Source organism: Centrocercus urophasianus, unplaced genomic scaffold (assembly GCF_019232065.1).
Source record: "Centrocercus urophasianus isolate 14NV4802_14NV808 unplaced genomic scaffold, USGS_Curo_1.0 seq_17, whole genome shotgun sequence".
In the NCBI taxonomy this organism is placed as follows: Eukaryota; Metazoa; Chordata; class Aves; order Galliformes; family Phasianidae; genus Centrocercus; species Centrocercus urophasianus.
The window spans coordinates 10,834,406-10,852,110 of record NW_024884722.1 but is presented as its reverse complement, the minus strand read 5'-3'; the positions used below and the strand labels follow the sequence as shown (position 1 = coordinate 10,852,110).

Below are 17,705 nucleotides of genomic sequence, written 5' to 3'. Positions count from 1 at the left end.
GCATTTTGGGAGATCTGAAAAAGACTAGGAGAACAAAACTAAAGTAGCTCTGTGAGAATATTAATTTATTATTTGTATTCTCTTTGAATGCTGATTGAAACCGGTGATCTCTTTCTCTGAATGGTGACTTGTACATGTGTGGCCACAGATGTGGCTTGTTTGGAGCTTCAGTGCAGTTGAAAGAGTGCAATGAAGGAAAAAACTTAGTACGTGCTCTCTGTCTTTTACACACTGCTTTGGGCCTGCTGTTCCTTAAAGATTCCTGACCTGTTGAATTAATGTGTATCGGAGGCCTTGTGTAGTGGAATTGATCGGCTTGGATTATTTTGTTTTATTAATCAAACTGCTTCAGTTTGAAGCTTTCCTGGAGAAGGAAATCTGCTAAGTAATTTGTGTTGCATTGGCACCTAGTGAGACAAAAAAGTTTCCAATCCTTTGTGTAGGAAACTGCTACAGAAATGCAGTATGTTACTGTGATAGCCTTTAAGATATTTCTGTGCACCCAGTGAATATCAATACTATACATTAGTATAAAAGAATATTAAGCATCAATATTGAGCGGCTCTATTTCAGTATTTTGGTGTCATTCTGGCCTGCAGTGGCAGCCAGGAGACTTGATGGAGCCAGGTGAGGGTCCTGGCAACATTCAGTTTTGCAGCCACCCGAGTGGGTGTGTGGAGCTCCTGGGCACAGTGGTACTGTTCATGTGGATGCCAGAAGGGTAATATGGACCATTGCTCTGCCAGACAAAGAACAGGGACTGGTCTGAGGCAGAACAAAATGCTGGAGACCGGCATCAGCTAGTTATTAGGAAAGGTGCTGGATGTTCTCTAAATGCTCGTTGAGTAAAAAGAAAGGGTGAGTAGGGAAAGGAGGGCAAGGGCTGTGAATTCTGATCTTAATAACATCATAGATACATCCAGGCAGGCTTTCTATGAATCTTTTCTTGTCCGCCTGCTGAGGTTTGTATTTTTTCTGTCTATACAATAGAAGCTGCATAGGGTCTGGAGCTGGGCTCTGTGTATAGTTTGGACATGGCAATTTGGCTGTTTGTGCAGATTCATACCCTTCTAAAGCACCTGGTGTTGACCTCTGAATCCTGGCCTGCATAGTTGTGAATTTGTTCTGGTGGGAAAAACCTTGTTTGTTATAATAAGCAGTGTGTGAAAGCAGAAAAGAAACAAGCAGGGCAAAGTGAGGTTTCGAACATGCCCACAAATGAGGGGGAGGAAACTACAGAAAACCCTCTGTGACAAAGCAACTATTTTTTTTTTCTTTTTTTTTCTTTTTCTTTTTTTTTCCCCCAGTCATGAACGAGTAATGCCACCCCCAGATCATCTGCTCTTCTGAGTGGGATTTGCTTGTGTAGGGGCCTGACTGTCTCTGCATCTCAGAAAAACTCAGTTCCTGGCACAGAGTAGGATGGGGTGACTAAGGACTCAAGCTGCCAGTTTAGGTACATTTATATCTATACATGAATTCAGCTGTTACAATTCTGAGCCACATTTGTATCCCCATCTCAAAGTCAAAAATCAGCCTACTTAAAATTTTTGTTGATGAGTTTAATTTGGATCCTTCTGCTGGATTTGTCTGAAAAAGGAATTTGTGCTAAGGATACTGCTGAGATCAGACTCTTTGCATAGATACCGTTTACAATCCCCCACCAGTGTGTGAGTGCAGAGTCCACAGAAATCTTCATGGGTAGACCACAGCTCCCCAGGTGCTGTAGGATCAACTGATGCAGTGACAGATCTTGTCCCAAAGGACACAAGTTTCTTCTTTTCCACTTGCAATCCTGAATGAAGCACAAAAGCTTCTATTCCAAGGTTAATAATGTTCAAGCTGCAACCTGTCTGTTCACACAGTCATTTTCCTTCCCACAATAACCACATACACTCTTTTTGTCTCCTCTTTTCTCCAGGTCAACAGACTACGGCACTACCTACGAAAAGCTAAATGACAAAGTAGGCCTGAAGACTGTGCTGAGCTACTTTTATGTATGTCCCACTAACAAGAGGAAGGTAAGGGAGAGCCATCAAGCTGGTAGATGTAGAAACAAAATAATGACTTCTTGTTCCTTCTGAGAGAAATTATGATCCTAAAGTCAAATCTACTGTCAATTCCTGGGAGCCTGACTCTGCTGTCTAAGTTACACTAGTATAACAGATTTCAGTAGAATTATGCCTGTTTTACTCACAATAGGGGTGGAGTCCTTAATCTCCTGCTGAATAAATTAAAGGAGTAAAAGAGTTGCTTTTATTTGCTTTTGACTTTACACCTGTAAAGAAGCCAAATGCACACAAATGCTTCTTGCTTACCCTGACTTCAGCTAATACACCTCTGTTTGCCTTCTCTGTCTCTTTATTAGTAGAAATAGCAAGGTAAAGAACATTTCTTCCTGCATTTGGTGTTTATATATTTTCTGGCTTTGTGACATTGGAAGTTGGAAGTTGAAGTTGAAGTTGGAGGTAGAAATGTAATTTTAATTTTGATTAGTTATATCGCATCAAGGAGCCAAAAGAAGAATATGTTCAGGCAAGTGGGTGAGAGAAGTAAGATGTGATTCGAGGGTATAGAAGAGAAGTCATGGCTTTCACCCACCTGTTCATGCTTTCCATGTGATGCAATTAGGGTTCTGTCTGGCTCAGAGTTCTTTCTCAGCACAGGAGTTGCTACTCAAAGCTTTTTTGGTTTAAAATTACAGCCTGTGTGGATTCAAGGGAAGTGATGGGACAAAGATGCACACACCTACCCACAGAAATAAATGTGGGAGGGCTGTGGCTCATGGCAAAATGTTGGCAGTGGTTAGAGCTGTTTGGATGGGGCGCAACGCATTCTGTCTCATCACATCCAAACTGCCTAGCTGTTGTCTCCCTTGTTAATTTTCCAAATTTGCATTCTGCTGCTCCTACTATCATTATTACTGCTATTGTTTGTTCCATCACTGGTCCAGCCACAGAGATTTCAAGATTGATGCTTATTTCAGTGTGTGCAACCTTAAAGCAGTCATAGCTCTGATTATTATAGGATAAAATGTGTGCCTTTGAGTTTAAAGAGGCAAAGGAGAAGGTGGTGGACAGGAGGAAGCTTATAGATTTTCCAGTGCAGAAGATGAAAACTACTTTGACTTCTTTGTTCTGAGCAAAATGGAATGAAGATGTTTCCTAACAAACTCTCCTGGCCTTTGCACTCCTTGCTAGAACCAACATTGTGTGCACTGAAGAGTTAATGCTGCTTCATTCTGTTTCCAAAGCAACTCTGCCCACCCAGAATTGGAGGCAATGTGCTTGGTTACAAATCTACGTCACTGATGTAAAGTCTCCCTCATAAATCACAGTACTAGGATAAATGATTATCTTTTAGCAGTTTTTCAAGCTATCGAGCATTACAGATTAGTGGTCTTTCTCCCTCTTCTTTTTTGTCTGTCTGTCTTCCCTCCTCTCCTCCCTTCCAAAAAATCTTTTGAAATGTAGAGACAAACTGTAAGGAAAAACCTTAGGAAACCAGCTTTAGTGTGGTTGCTGTGGGAACAGCTTGTTTTCATTCTTTCTACCTCTGCTAAATATATTTACCATGCGTGGTTAAACAGGTGGTTTGCCCTAGTCTGGAGCGGGCTCCACCTTGTTGGCCAGCAAAGCATCCCAAGCACTGATTCAGAATCTGAAAAATGCTTGGAAAAGATGTCAATGGATTTGAGCATCAGGATTTGTCAAATTCATTATCAGGCTTACTATGCACCACCCACCCCCTACAGATTCATAAAGTTGTGTGCTGCAGAAAATGCACTTAGGTTGTAATCTCCTCCAAATGTATCTGGGTAAATATTGTTCACCCATAAGTGGCCTGAAGAGTAAGCATCACATTTTTACAGAGCTCATGAGGATAACCATCAATAATGAATCACAGAGCAGTTTGAGAAGTAGTGGTACCCCAGTAGAGAATATCTAGATCCCTTGTGTTTCACCTCAAAGAGCACAGTGCTGCCCAGTTGCTCGTGAGGCAGTGATCTCTTGTGAGCCTCAAAAATACCTCTTTGAGGCAATAAACACTAAATAAAAAGATACTGAAAGCATCAGATGTGCACACAGTGAACTGTACAGAACTTTTCCACGCAAGATGTTTTCTCATTAGATGTCAGCTTCCAGATACTGACAGGACCTTTTGTGCCTCGCAGCTCCTGTCGATTTTTGATGGGTTGCTAGCAGTGTCTGCTCATTAGCGCTTAGAGGATTAGCAGTTACTTGGAGGAGGGGGAGAGCTTTCTATACATTCATTCCTAATTGATTTACTAGTGAGAAGGATAATTACCTCTCAGCTACCCTGCAGAACAACAGTGGGAATTACCTGTCAGATTTCTTTGAAGCCCCAAAATGCTTCTCTTCAGCCGTTAAATAGGAATTATGCATTCAGCCAAATGCCAGTTATATAAACATCATTTACCTGAATTGTGGCGTAACCCTGGGCTCAATTAAAGTATGAGGAAAGAGGATTTAAACACTAGCTTTTTTTCTTTTTCTTCTTTTAAAATAAAAGGGTTTTTTTTTAGTTTTTTTTTTTTTTGTTGTTGTTTTGTTTTGTTTTTGGTGGGAACATGGTAATTATTTTTGGCAGCTCCTGCTGTATTTCACTGCTTTGTGCTGCCAAATGATGGTGGAACACTGATTTCTCAGTACTAACATCACTATTATTGCAGTACTGGGGGATAGAATGGGTCCGGAGTTGAAAGACAGGGATGGAGCAGATGGATGAGGTGCAGTTACAGCCTGTGGGCTGAGAGCTGGTATCATTCCCCTTTTCATGGCTTCCAGAAAGTCACATCTGATGCTCGCCTTACCCATATAGGATTGCATAAAGTCCTCAGGATTTTATTTTGAATTATAATACTCCAAGCATTTATGCTTTTCCTACAAAATAGTTTTCTTTCTGGAGAAAATACCGAACTTAAAGCAGGAATGTTTTGGTGGAATTCTGGAACATGTTGCACAGTGAGATCAGTCTTGATGACCTAATGGCTCCTCTGGCCTCAAAATATTTAATTCACTGTGAGTTTTATTCTGTCCCTCACAAAGATCATATCTGAGCACGTACTATGTAACACTGATGGCAAAAACAAGTCCTCAGCTTCATGTATATTTGGCCTTTCTCTTCTAGATGAAAAGCTCTAGTTTTTTTTAATTTCATATTTTTATTCAAATTTATTCATTTCATGTTCATTTTGGAACTTACTTCTAGATTGCTCTTGAGTATTTCTCCCATCTCACACTGGATAGCCTCAGGATGTTGTTGAATGTTACCTCTGTCAATACTTGGTGTCCTGTCATGTTTTGAAATATCCTTCCTGGCACAGAAGACAGAAAAATGCTGGAGCATCCTGAAAGCAGATGGTCCTCTCTGTCATGCCCTTTGTGAAACTTATCGGTCATGTTGTTTATCAGTGGGGAAAATCATAGTGGAAAGATCATGTGTTTGCGTCTGAAAAGGAAAGATGCAGTAGTTGGGGGAAAAGGTGAAGAAACGCTGACTGTAGTTATATCACAGTGAGAAATTGAGATGGCCTTAGTTCTTGTTGGGCATTTCCTGGCTCTGCTGGCTTTTTGCACTTAGAGGCCAGGCTCAGTTTGTTAACATTCTTTGGTTTTACATGTTGCACTGGGAGATATCAACCCTCTCCAGGCTCAGAATTAATCGGGGAACAGAGCATCATAGCCAAGAGCTTTTACTACATCCCTGTGTGGTGCTGGGCACTGGCAGCTCTGGATTCCAGCTCTCAGGTGATGACTGGTTTGAATCTGGGATGGGAATGTCCATGCAAGTTATTTCTCAGAAACCACATGAAGATATTTGGAAAATGCACTTTTCCATTTTGTAATTTGAGGTTTAGCAGTTGTTATAATTAAATACAACAAAAGGCAGATGGCACCTGAAGTTATCCTGGAAAACGATTATAGAATGCTCCAATTGGAGGAGACCTTCAGAGATAGTCTATTCCAACTGCCCGCCTACTTCAGGGCTAACCAAAAGTTAAGCTGTTGATAACACTTCCCAGCTACAATTCCATTTGTCTCTCATGTATCATTGCTAGCAATCAGGGCCAGCCTGGTGATCTGACCTGACCCACCATTACAAATGGAACCACTCCGGAGCACTGACATAAGGAGGCGGGCTGGGCTGCTGCCTACTGTGAATCTGTAAACACCAGCTTCACCAGAGCAGAAATGCTTCTTGCTCTGAGCCAGAACGACTTCCTCTCCTACAGACTGTACTGTTGATTTCCTTCTGAGAATGAAGGAGCTCGGAGTTTCAGAACTCTGCATCTGGCCAATGTGCACGTTTGTGAGCAAAAGTGCAAGGTTTGTACCTGCTCTTCTGGGAGATGCTTGCTTTGGTTATTTCTTCTTCTTGTTGGGGAATTGAAAAGGAATTTTCCATAGATGAAGAAAAATTACCTTGATTTCCAGGTGATCGTCAGACCTTGAAGTCCAGAAGACTGTGGCTTTCTTATGAGTTGCTGTTTTGAACCCTGGTGAGAATTCAGGTTGTTTATATTTGTGACACTTCCACACCCGTGAAGATGCTCTAATTGGCAGAGAATATTCCAGGACACATCTTTCCCTGCAGTGCATCCACCATCCAGTTGTTTGCCTGAGAGACCGCATGAAAAAGCATCTGGCGTGGCCCAGCTGACATACACATTTTAACAAGCCCAGAAATTCTGTAGTGAACTTCAGAAAGGGGAAATGTTCATGTATGTTTGGCAATATACATTCCTTGCGGTTTGAAGGTCATGTGGCTGTGTGCCCTGAAAAGCTGGGGCTTGCAAAATATGCAGCTTTGGCTTTTTTACCCCACAACCTCTTGTCTGTCTTTAAGGGATATGACAAAATGCTCCTTGCTGTTGGCTGGGCAGAGATCTCAGTTCTCTGGTGACCTTTAATTTAATACTGTATTTTGGGCGTTGGTTACATTGAACTAGAGGCAGATTTTCACAGCAGTTTCCAAAGCGCTAATGGGGGAAAACACTCTCTAAGAAGAGTATTTTCCCTGAATTTTAATTTCAATTTTTCTTCCTGTCCTTTTAGAATTATTTTTGAAAGTTTTCTGTTAGAAAAATGGATAATTTCCACAACTGAACCTTAGGTTCTTTAACTATATATGTACACTTTGAAATGGCACCTATTGGAGTTGAAATGCTCCAAGGCTCTCCTCCCCATCTTGGGTTCTTCTGTTGAGTAAGATCACTTTAATTTATGAACGTTTACTTTCTTCTTGTGATTTTGAAATTAGTGCATCACAGGTGGACATAGACTCCTTCCAAAAGGTGCAGGAGGAAGATGAGAACAGAATTGTCACATGTCAGCAGCTCTGCTCCTTTCAGGCACTAAGGTGCCATTTTGAATCCTGAGGAACTGTTGTTGATCTACAGATTTATTGTATTATTTTTTTTCATGAAATGTTCTGTAAAGTGAATATTATTGGTGAAGGCTTTTAGCTGAAAACCCAGTTTCCGCTGAGAAAGTTTTATCTCTACCCTTGGGGCTCTTGTGGAGGTTGATAGGATGGAGTTAAAAAGCATTAAAAAAAAAAAAAAAAAGGAAAAAAAGGAAGAGAATGACAACTCTAACTGACAAAATCAAACCAAAATGTACTTGCCTGTATATAGCATTGCTGAGATGAGATGTGGATAAACGCAAAGTCCTGGTTGCATTTAAGATCTGTGATGACAGTTCTGATGTCTTAGAAATACCTTTCTTTGAATTTGCTTTGCAATTCCGTTGGACGCAGTCGCCTTTAGTTTTTCTCCTGTGCTCTTACCATCATTGTTATAGGCAATAGCTTGAACAATTAAAAGGTCTGTAGACTTTCTATCTGTGTAGAAAGTCAGCACAGAAATATCATTCAGCTACAGAAATGAGGATTCCCTAGTTCTTTCCTTATAACAGAACTGAAGAACTTGGGACTTTATTTATAGCTAGACCTTCTAGCTAAGGGATTTGAACAGTAGTTGCAAGCAGCATAAAGAAGGAATTAATTCACAGTGCTCAGCTAAAGAGCCTTGAGTAAATGGTTTTACAGGCCAGCTTCCCAGTTGTCATGCAGTTGGAATGGAAGGACCAAATGACTGAAACTATAAAAGCCAAGGACGTGTGGCAGCTCTCATACCTATTAGTGCCTCTGGACTTGGCCCATCAGAATGAGAAATGCTTTGAGATATTTGGAGAGTTAGAAGCTCTAAAAGCTAAATCTAATTAGGTTGGTTTGTTTCTGTGCTGTTACTTGGGGGTGAAGTGAGGCAACTGTTTATGAGCTGGAAGAGAGCAATGCTGTGTTGCAGTTTAGGTTAATGAAGGAAGAAGTAAATTGTGACTGTTATATTGAAATCACAGAGGAATGTGCTTACCTGACTGGAAACTAGACAGTGTTTTGGGAGTGATATTGCCTCGTGTGGGAGTTGGAGATCCTAAATGTGTGCGACTCACGTTGACCTCCTTTTTATTTATTCATTCTCACTTGGAGAGTAATTGAGAGCAAACCCCATGCTGGCCTCACATATCTCCTAAGGGAATTCCTAAGCTCTGTTGTCATGGGTCAGGCCAGACCCATGATCTGAAGTCAGTTTGGTTTTGTCTTGAGTTTTCAGCCCATTTGGTCCCACAGGGAATTACTCAGCTTTTTTTTCCTACTCATCAAATGTGTGATATGCTGATGAAACAGTGGTTCTAGCATGCACATGGTGCTTGCTAACCCATCTTGAGCTGAGTTGCCATCCTTTGCCACAACACCCATTAATCATTTGCTGTTGTTTTTTTGTGTTTTTCTCCCCTAAGATTGCATCCCCAGCTATCAGTGAGGGACTGAGCTCTGGAGCACTCTAAAGTCATGTGGCAAATGAAAGGGTTCTTGGTACCCCTTTCCCTTATTATTCTGACACTGTGATAAACGGCGCTGCTGCAAATTGGCACTCGCTTATAGGACATATTTATGATGCGTACAGGCTCTGAGTTAGATCCACGGGGCAAGAGTGATAGAACAGCTTTTCTACAGTCTTTTATTCCTAATCTTTTCCTCAGCCCAGTGAAATACAGTTACTAAATAGCTCTTGGCTTTGCAGCTGCCGTTAATAGGGCTACGTACCTGAGCTGCAAACTGAGTTGTAGTTATATTTTTCTGCACCCTTCTCCAGACCCATTGAGCAGTATAGGGTGTTCTTCTTAGCACTTCTAAACACATGGTACCTAGCCATGAGCCTCTGTGGTAAGAAGTTGCCCACTGTTGGGCAGGAAATGTTGTAGGTCTGAAACACAACATCTGGATCAGCTGAGCTCAGTCTTCTCTGATTTTACCAGTGGGCTGCACAAATGTGACTGATCTCATTAACATTGCAGTACATTCTGTCTGGTAAATATACTTCAGGGGCAGTTGCCATCAGTTGCCAGTTACGACGATTTAAATAGAGAATGAAGTAGCATTATTTCCCTTTACTTATTGATGAAGCAAAGATTACTTCCTCAAGGTCACATACAATTTCTGTGGCAGTCAGAGGATGTGTGACATGATGTACTTTATCTACGAGGTTCAGTCTTGTGAGCTCTTGTGCATGGGCTTCTCTCTACTTGTCTGATTAATTCAGCTTGAATTTGTCACCTAGGAAAAGAGAAAATTTTTGTAAATGTTTGCAGAACCATGACCTGAAACTGTAAAAGAACTCATTTGAGTTACGGATGCTGTAATACTTGGAGAAGAGGACTTGAAATGTTTTTCCTTTTAAAAGGATTTTTACTGCCTCTTTTGAATTCAGAGAAGTCTCATTTTCTTTGTATCTTTCTCTGACCTTTCCTAAGTAAGAAATGTAGTTTTCCTATGGTAGTAGACTTAATTTATTGCTGTTTTATATGTGGTTCAGAATTAAAATCTGCATACAAACAGAGAGTAGTTTCTTCTTTCTTGAGAGTGTAGGAGAATGAAAAATATTGATACATAAAAGCAAAATTCAAGTGTTAGTAGAGTACTCTTAAAATATAGGGTCACAGGATTGTAGGGATTGGAAAGGACCTCTGAAAATCATGTAGTCCAACTCCCTGCTAAAACAGTAGATTGCAGAGGAAAGTGTACGGGCGGGTCTTTTTCAGTAGCCCCAATTCTATATTGTTTTGTTTGCTTGTGCCTCCTTGTGAGCCCTGATAACCAAAGGATCCTTTGAGAGAGAGTGCCTTGTTCTGCTGCAGTCTGGACAGTGGGGCCTGGCGTGTTGGGTGCTCTGTTAGGAACTGGCCTGACCTGTAGGCTTCTGTACTTCAAGAAAGAAGAAACTGCTGTGTTTGCATGTGGATATTAATTTTACTTCCTCTGACCTAACATAAATCACAGAGATAAATGGAGTTCTTGTAGCAACTGTTGTCTAGGATGCAACCATTTGTCAGTATAGGTATCACAGAGACCCAAGCTTATGAGAATTCTTGTTGAAAGTTTCCCTCTTTCTTAAACAGAGACAGTCTGATAGTTGTACTTGAAAAAGACTATTTTTCAGTATGTATGAACATGAAAATTGGGACTTTTTCAGTCATTTCTCTGAAAAACAGGTGCATTAAAATGTCAGCTGTTTCTAAAAATAAACAGTTGAGATAATTCACAAAGTAGTTATATACAGCATCATTGAAATGGAGATGGAAGGGGGGAAGGGTTAGAAGAGAGATGTGTATGTGTCTGTTTATACGTATCTTATCATACTACATTGATAGTTATTGTTCAGGTGCTCATGAAGAGGAAAAAATCATATATTATGTAACCCTGGAATTAGAGTTGCCTGTGTGTACCTTTATGTGTCTGTATTTCACAGCTTTGTGCTTAACCGTTACAATAACTTTTACTCACATTCTCTTTATAGGTTTCTGAACTCATTTAATATGCATTTGAGTAGTGCTGAGTTAGGTACTGAAAGCAAATGGAAACCTAATATAAGATTCAACTAATAGAGAATAAAATGAGGCCTAAGTTGACTTTATGGAAAATATCTTGTTAAATAAATATCATTTTAGTCTTTACAGATGTTGCAAATCTAGCTGATAAGAGTAACTGCGTCAACATGAGATGTTTAAGTAAAATAAGAAAAAAATAGCCAGACACCTGCTGTATCTTTCATCTATCATGGATGGGAACTGTGATCTTGAAATCCCAGCTTAGCCGCTGTCTGGAGCTTTGGCTAGGGGGGATACTTTTACATCATAGAAAAAGCTGACTATCTGAATGAAAGCAGGCACAGATTTTATGGAAAAGCATAACAGAACTCAAGTGCTTTGGACCTGACTTACTGTACATGCTTTCCTGAGTTTGCTTTATGCACAAGAACCAAATGAAGGAGTAGTGTTTCTTTGGCACAGTTTGTGAACAGTGAATGTAGCTATCTACAGTTTTAAACATACAATTTTCTTTCTCATTGTCCTCAGATGATGAATGAAAAAACCCTGGGAGTGGTTGAGGAGGGTGTTACTGTACCTCATTGTCTACTGGTATTGCTGGTGAGTCAGGCTGTGAGGAAAGAAAACAGGAGAATGGGAGAAAGCCAAACTAATGTGTTAGGAGAAGGGAGGGCCAGTTTTCAGGTAAGACTTAATTTGGCAGGATGGATTCTGGTGCAAATCTATGATAGGGCTGCCTTTTCTGGCTTCTTAGCAGTCAGAAGATCTCTTCTGCTGATTTCTGCCTACTTCACCTCATATTTCTAGAAGTCAGGCTCCTGCAGAGCCTTAGGGATGGTTGTAAAGATGGGGTAAAACTGAAAAGGTCACATCCACATTTAGATATGGACTTTCCAGAGTTGGCTGACAGTATTTAATAGAGGCAGTTTGTTCTAATTTACCCAGCAAGCGTTAAAGGACAGATCAGAAGTTATAATATCCACTAAAATAAAGCTGCGGTTTTGTCACTTAGCATGGCCATTGCTTTTGTGAAGTGAAGCAGAGCAGACCTGTAGGAGTTTGAGGGTCCTGCCTTGGTTACAGGTACAAACTGGGACTGTCAGGATGCATCACCTTTTAGAGGTTGCCTATATCCAACCCTTCAGCAGGGCAGGCTGAGCTGCAGATCCTGACATAGGGCTGGTTTCTGAGACTTCCATCCTTTCTCTACCCCCCTGCCTCTCTATGAAACATTGCCATCTCCTTTACAGCTGCAGCTCCAATAATATATTAATTTATGAAGTATGAAAAATGAGGTAGTTTTGAATTAACGAGGAGGGGAATGGTGCTTCACAGACAGCAGGATAATCAATCAATAATAATGAGTCAGCATGCTGTCATTAAAAAAAAAAAAAGAAGAAAAATAATAGAATGGGTGGAGAGAAGCCCTTGGAAAAGGTGCATGTGAATCCTTGTGAGTTTTAATAATATTGTGACCTCAATTGTTAGGGATTAGATCTGGTTCACTGGGAGATAGTTATTTTTCTTTGAGATAAACAAAACAACAAACCAAACCAACCCATCCAAAACCATAACATTAAAACTTGACAATCCATGGTAAAATATCTTTTTATTTCAGTTTTTCCAAAGTAAAGAATAAAAAAATTCAGTACTTCTCACTGAGTGAATTTTTGATGAGCCGATGAGCAGAGTCTGCAGGATCATAATATCCTGAGTTTGAAGAGACCCATGAGGATCGTTGAATCCACCTCTTGACTCCACAGGGCTGCCCAAAATTCAAGCCATAATTCTGAGAGCATTGTCCAAACGCTTTTTAAGCTCAGTGAGCTTGGTGTCACAACCTCTGCACTGGGACACCTGTTCTAGTGCCTGTTCACACCGTCTTGGTGAAGAACACTTTCCCCTCCCCAACGTAATTCCATTCTGTTCCCTCAGGTCCTATCACTAGCCCTCTGCTCCCCTCATGAGGAGCTGTAGGTGACCATGAAGCCTCCCCTTAATCTCCTCTAGGCTGAGTGAATTCAGTGACTTCAGGCACTCCTCATACATATTGCTCTTTGGACCCTTTGCTATCTTTGCAGCCCTCCTCTGGACACTCTCTAATCATTCATGTCCTTCTTATAATTGTGTGCCTTAAACTGCACTCAGTGAGAAAGCATCCATGCAGAGCAGAGTGGGACAATCCCTTCCCTTGATCAGCCAGCAGTGCTGGGGTTGATGCACCCTAGAGCACCCCGGGTTGGCCCTTTTGGTCGCCAGAACACACTGCCAACTCAGATTCAGCTTGTTAATCAGGGCCCCAGATCCCTTTCTGTGATTTTGCACTCTAGCCACTTGTCACCCAGTCTGCAGATATACCCAGGGTTGTTCTGTCCTAGATGCAGAATCCAACGCTTGTTAAGTTGCACAAAGTAGGTGATTGCTCAGCTCTGTAAATTTTCAAGATCTCTCTGCAAAGCCTTTCCATCCTTGAGGGAGTCAAATCTCCTCCTAATTTAGTGTCTTCTGCAAACTTAGTATACATTCAAGTCCTGAATCAAGATCATTTATAGAAGAGAACTGACTGTTAAATGGAGCCCAGGGGAACTCCACTAGTGATTGGCTGCCAGCATGATATAATACCATGTTGTTTTGAGTCCAACCCATCAGTCAATTGTTTACTCATCCTATTGTGTACCTGTCAAGCTGTATGTTGGACTTTTCTGTCTAGAAGTATACTCTGAAAAACAGCATTAAAATGTTAGCTAAAATTCAAAAAGATTGCATCTACTGGCTTCCCTTGTTCAACTAGATACCTAGTCTTGTCATAAAATGAGATTAAGTTTTTAAGTGGGACTTCCCAAGGAGAGTATCTTACTGTTACTTCTAGCCATGCACAGTACATAGTGCTACGCTTTCACCTGGAGTGCTTGAGTTCACAGTGCTTTGGCCTCTGCATGTTCAGCAACATGTCCAGAGCTTTGGCTTTGCTGTATGTTACTCCCCTTCCACATCTGTGCTCCTCAGTTATCCACACTTCCTCTTACAGTGTAAGGGTAATAACTAACTTAAGCTCTGCTCTGCTCAGGTCTATTATAAACCATGTTACTTCAAAAAGCAGTGAATCCTGGACTCTTTTAGGAGCAGTTTTTCTTCATGGAGCTTAGCTGGACTAGATTTCAGAGAAACATTTCAGCACATCTTAGAATGTTTGAGATTTCTTTTTGCACTAGCCAGGGTTCATTGCCCTTGTTCCCTGCCCATCCTCAAATGCCCTGTGTCTTTGTACACAGACACATGTTGGTGAACTTGGAGTAATGACAGAGATTTCCTACGTGGAGCACAGAGGCAGTAGGAGGAAAATCAGGCAATAGTTTTTCAGTAAGTCTGGGAAATCAACACTTTGTCAAGCCTCACATTTCTGTCTGAGGATAGACAGGTGCTGCTTTGCAGTGGGTTCCATAACCTTTTAGTTCTCTCTTGTAACAAAAGCCGATTCTGCTTTTTCAAACAAAAAAAGCTCATCTGACATTTTTTTGGCTCCTTTGGAGCCATACAGTGGCAGGCCAATGCGATCCTTAAAAGTGATTGCAATAAAGCAGCAAATCTTAAGTGTTAATGTCCAGGGATGCACCAGTAAAGTAGAGGTGATGAACACAGAGCTTGGGTCCTGGGAATGGATGGAAAGACGGAGTCAGCTTGGCAATTTTCTGATTTTTGTCAATACATTTCTAAACTGAAGTGTTAAGGTTGTGCTGAAGATCAAACCTGTATTTCTTCTACCAGCTACCTCTCCTCTTTTGCTATTAATAACTAGCCTTGCAATGACCAGGAATTGTGTATGTGTGTGGAAAAGGATGTTGAGAGCAGCGTGTGTGATTTTTCCCAAGACTGCAAGGTATCAGTTACTGTATTGGAATAAGGCATAATGGCAGCAGTTTTAAGTCACTGAGGCAGTCCCTCACTTTCTCAGCGTGTAATTATAGCCAAGACTTTCACAATAAAAATGCTGGAACTGTATAGTTGGGAGTTACTTTTGCAAATACAATGAGAAATGTGAAAATCAGTGAGCTGACAGTTATGAATCCTGTTCCATTGTCCTGAGCCTTCCTAGATGTTAGGAACTGATGGCTGAGCTAGCAGGTAAAGTTTGCAACCACAGGGAATGGGTTAGAGCTTAATGCTACTGTGCAAAGCAGTGCAATGCCATCATGTTTTGTAATTTTAAGCCTTAATTTTTGTTTACATCAACTTTCTATCCAGAAAACAGACCTCTTCCTACCTCTTTGACTTGAACCAGTGAGGGAAAATTAGGAAGAGAAGTGCATGTAATAGATGCTGCATATAGATAGTGCAGGGAATAGATACTAGGTAAGTAAACTGAGATAGATTATTAGCATCTGTATGTGAACATTTATAAATCTGACTGTTGTCTATGTTCTCTGTGCATTCTGACTAAAAATTAAGTGTGTAAGTAGAAAAGCAATGATGCACTTAAAATTGTATTCAAGTTTAATGGCCTCAAGGGAGATATATAACACAATTTTTATTTTTGTAAAGAGTCATGAAACACTCTACTGTTCTCAAATGAAACAGAATGCTGTATATAGGCTGCAAAAGTTTATCTCATGAGGAACTATCCATGCACATCTCTTTGTTTTCTGTAACGGGGCAACCACTGTGAGTAAACTTATTCCCACGTGTAAAGTCTTCTTCCAAGTGAGGCCTATAATCAGAGGAGTGTTTTTATATAAATGGTATTCTCATTTCCAGCAGTTCTTGTGTACATAGCCTCTCTCTACTGATAACGTTATTTTCTGCAACTATTTCTGCTTACACAGTAAGTTACCATAATGGCGAAAATTACTTTGTAGTTCTGTGGAGAATAGTACAGCCATGCATTTACTCAGATAGCATATAATTATAACAGTGAATGCTGCTTTTGCTTTTTCTCTGCATACAGTTTGGGATCAGAGCTGTTCTGTGCCACTAGAAAAAGCTGGTGACCACAAAGCAATGTGTTGGATATTGCAACAGTTTCCTATGCAGAACTGAGAAGAGCAAAAAGGCTTCATGCGTAGCTATGGTATGAAGAAAACCAAACTTGAGAGCAAAGCACACTTAGATCAGCAGCTTTACATCTATCTTCTGATACAATTCTGCTTTTCCCAATGGCAGCACTGATTGTTGCCTCAAGTCACTAGCCAGGTGACTTCTACTTCTTATCCAGGTCCAAATGTGGAAACAGTGGCCAAACTGGATCTATACAAACTTGGCTTTAAGTGGTGATGCTTATAATCATTTGGCTGCTCACAGAGAGGCACTGTGCTTGAACATACTGTGATATGGAAATGCCTCTGGCAAAACAGCTGAATGGGAGCTCTCTGTGAATAGCATGTAGCACTAAGATAGCAACATAAAGGTGGGGTTATCGTGTCAGAGGTCTTTGTACTGATGAGCTGTGGGGAGCCCAAGGATGTGCAGCTATAACAAGAGAATAATGAGGTGAACTTACTTTAGTAAACTCTGCCTTGCTGTGCCAATGAAAAGGTTTTACAACCAAGCACATAGCTGTTGCCAATCAGTCACTCTTTACCAGGTCAAACACATGATTTTTGGATGGCTTCCAATCCCTACTGGCACCTGAAATTTAACAAGCAAATGCTTGCTGTGCCTTGTAATTAAAAGTGAAAAGTACATGTGTCCAGTGCCAAAATGCAAGAGAAAGCAGAGAGACATGTTGTTCTGGCCTGCTTAGCAGTAAAACAAACTTTAGATATTCTGCTTTATTGGTTTTAGTATGATGGCTTATCCTGCTCCTATACATGCAAAATGCGTCCAGCCTAGGACTGGTATTATGGGTGGATTAGGACAGCAGTCTTAGTGCCTGAGTTCTGTTCCCAGCTCTGATTGGGCCTAAGCCTTGGAGTCATGATGTATTTTCATTTTCACACCTGCCAAGGAGGATGGTAGAGTGGTTTTCCTTCAGGGTTTCTTGCTGTGTATCCAATTTAGCCTTGATTTGCTCCTGATCCTCAGGGCATCCTTGTAAGGTGCATCTGTGCTCTTTCACAGCTGCTGGAGATGGTAATTAAATGAAGTTTTCTTTCCATAGGGATTGGGGTGTATGAATTTAGCATTCTGTTCAAGTGCTTTGTTTTGGTTTGGCAATTTAAGGCAGGTATGGCTGCAATGCCAAGAGATTGTTTAGTTTTTGTACAAACCTGAACTAGTTGTAGTTGTAATCTGGGTGTAATTACATTTAAAAACAACAGAGGTCAGAAATATTAACCAGGGTTCTTCACTGTAAACAAACTTTGTAGGCTGTTGTGTCTCTGTTTTGGGAAGGTAAGGTGATGCTGGTCCTCATTTTGTGTCATGTTTTTACTAATGTTTTTCCTCAAAGTTAATCATGTGCTCTGGGATGAAATAACTCCTGTGGATCTTCAGACAGGAGGATGATAGATAATTATTCTTTTACCACAAAAGTGCTCAATCTCAAACTTTCCCCAAAATAGTTTTGGCATTTCTCTTTTTTAGTATTTGTGAGAAGGAAATGGAAGAACTGCTGAAATGTTTAGATGTACAGTCATCCTTGATTGAGCCAAACTGCATGTAGCATAAGCTAAGACTGTACATTCCTGTTTCACGTGTAGTGTATGAAATACTACTATTACATTCAGACACTATATTGGAACTGCTGAATCACAGCCTGAACCTCTGATTGATCACCTGAGGCGAGCAATGAGTCAGACCTGGGAGCACAGGTGAAGGCAATTCACCTGTGCTGCTGGAAGGGGTGGAGTGAGGCTC

At 40.8% G+C, this 17,705-nt stretch overlaps 1 protein-coding gene across 1 annotated transcript in view; it reads left to right on the top strand.

The window, feature by feature from the left end:
- Positions 1 to 17,705, top strand: part of SORCS3 (sortilin related VPS10 domain containing receptor 3) — a 271,115-nt gene that overhangs the window by 114,212 nt on the left and 139,198 nt on the right. Inside the window, 1 exon segment of the mRNA XM_042818330.1 lies at positions 1,922 to 2,021. Within this exon segment, the coding sequence (XP_042674264.1) occupies positions 1,922 to 2,021 (100 nt within the window).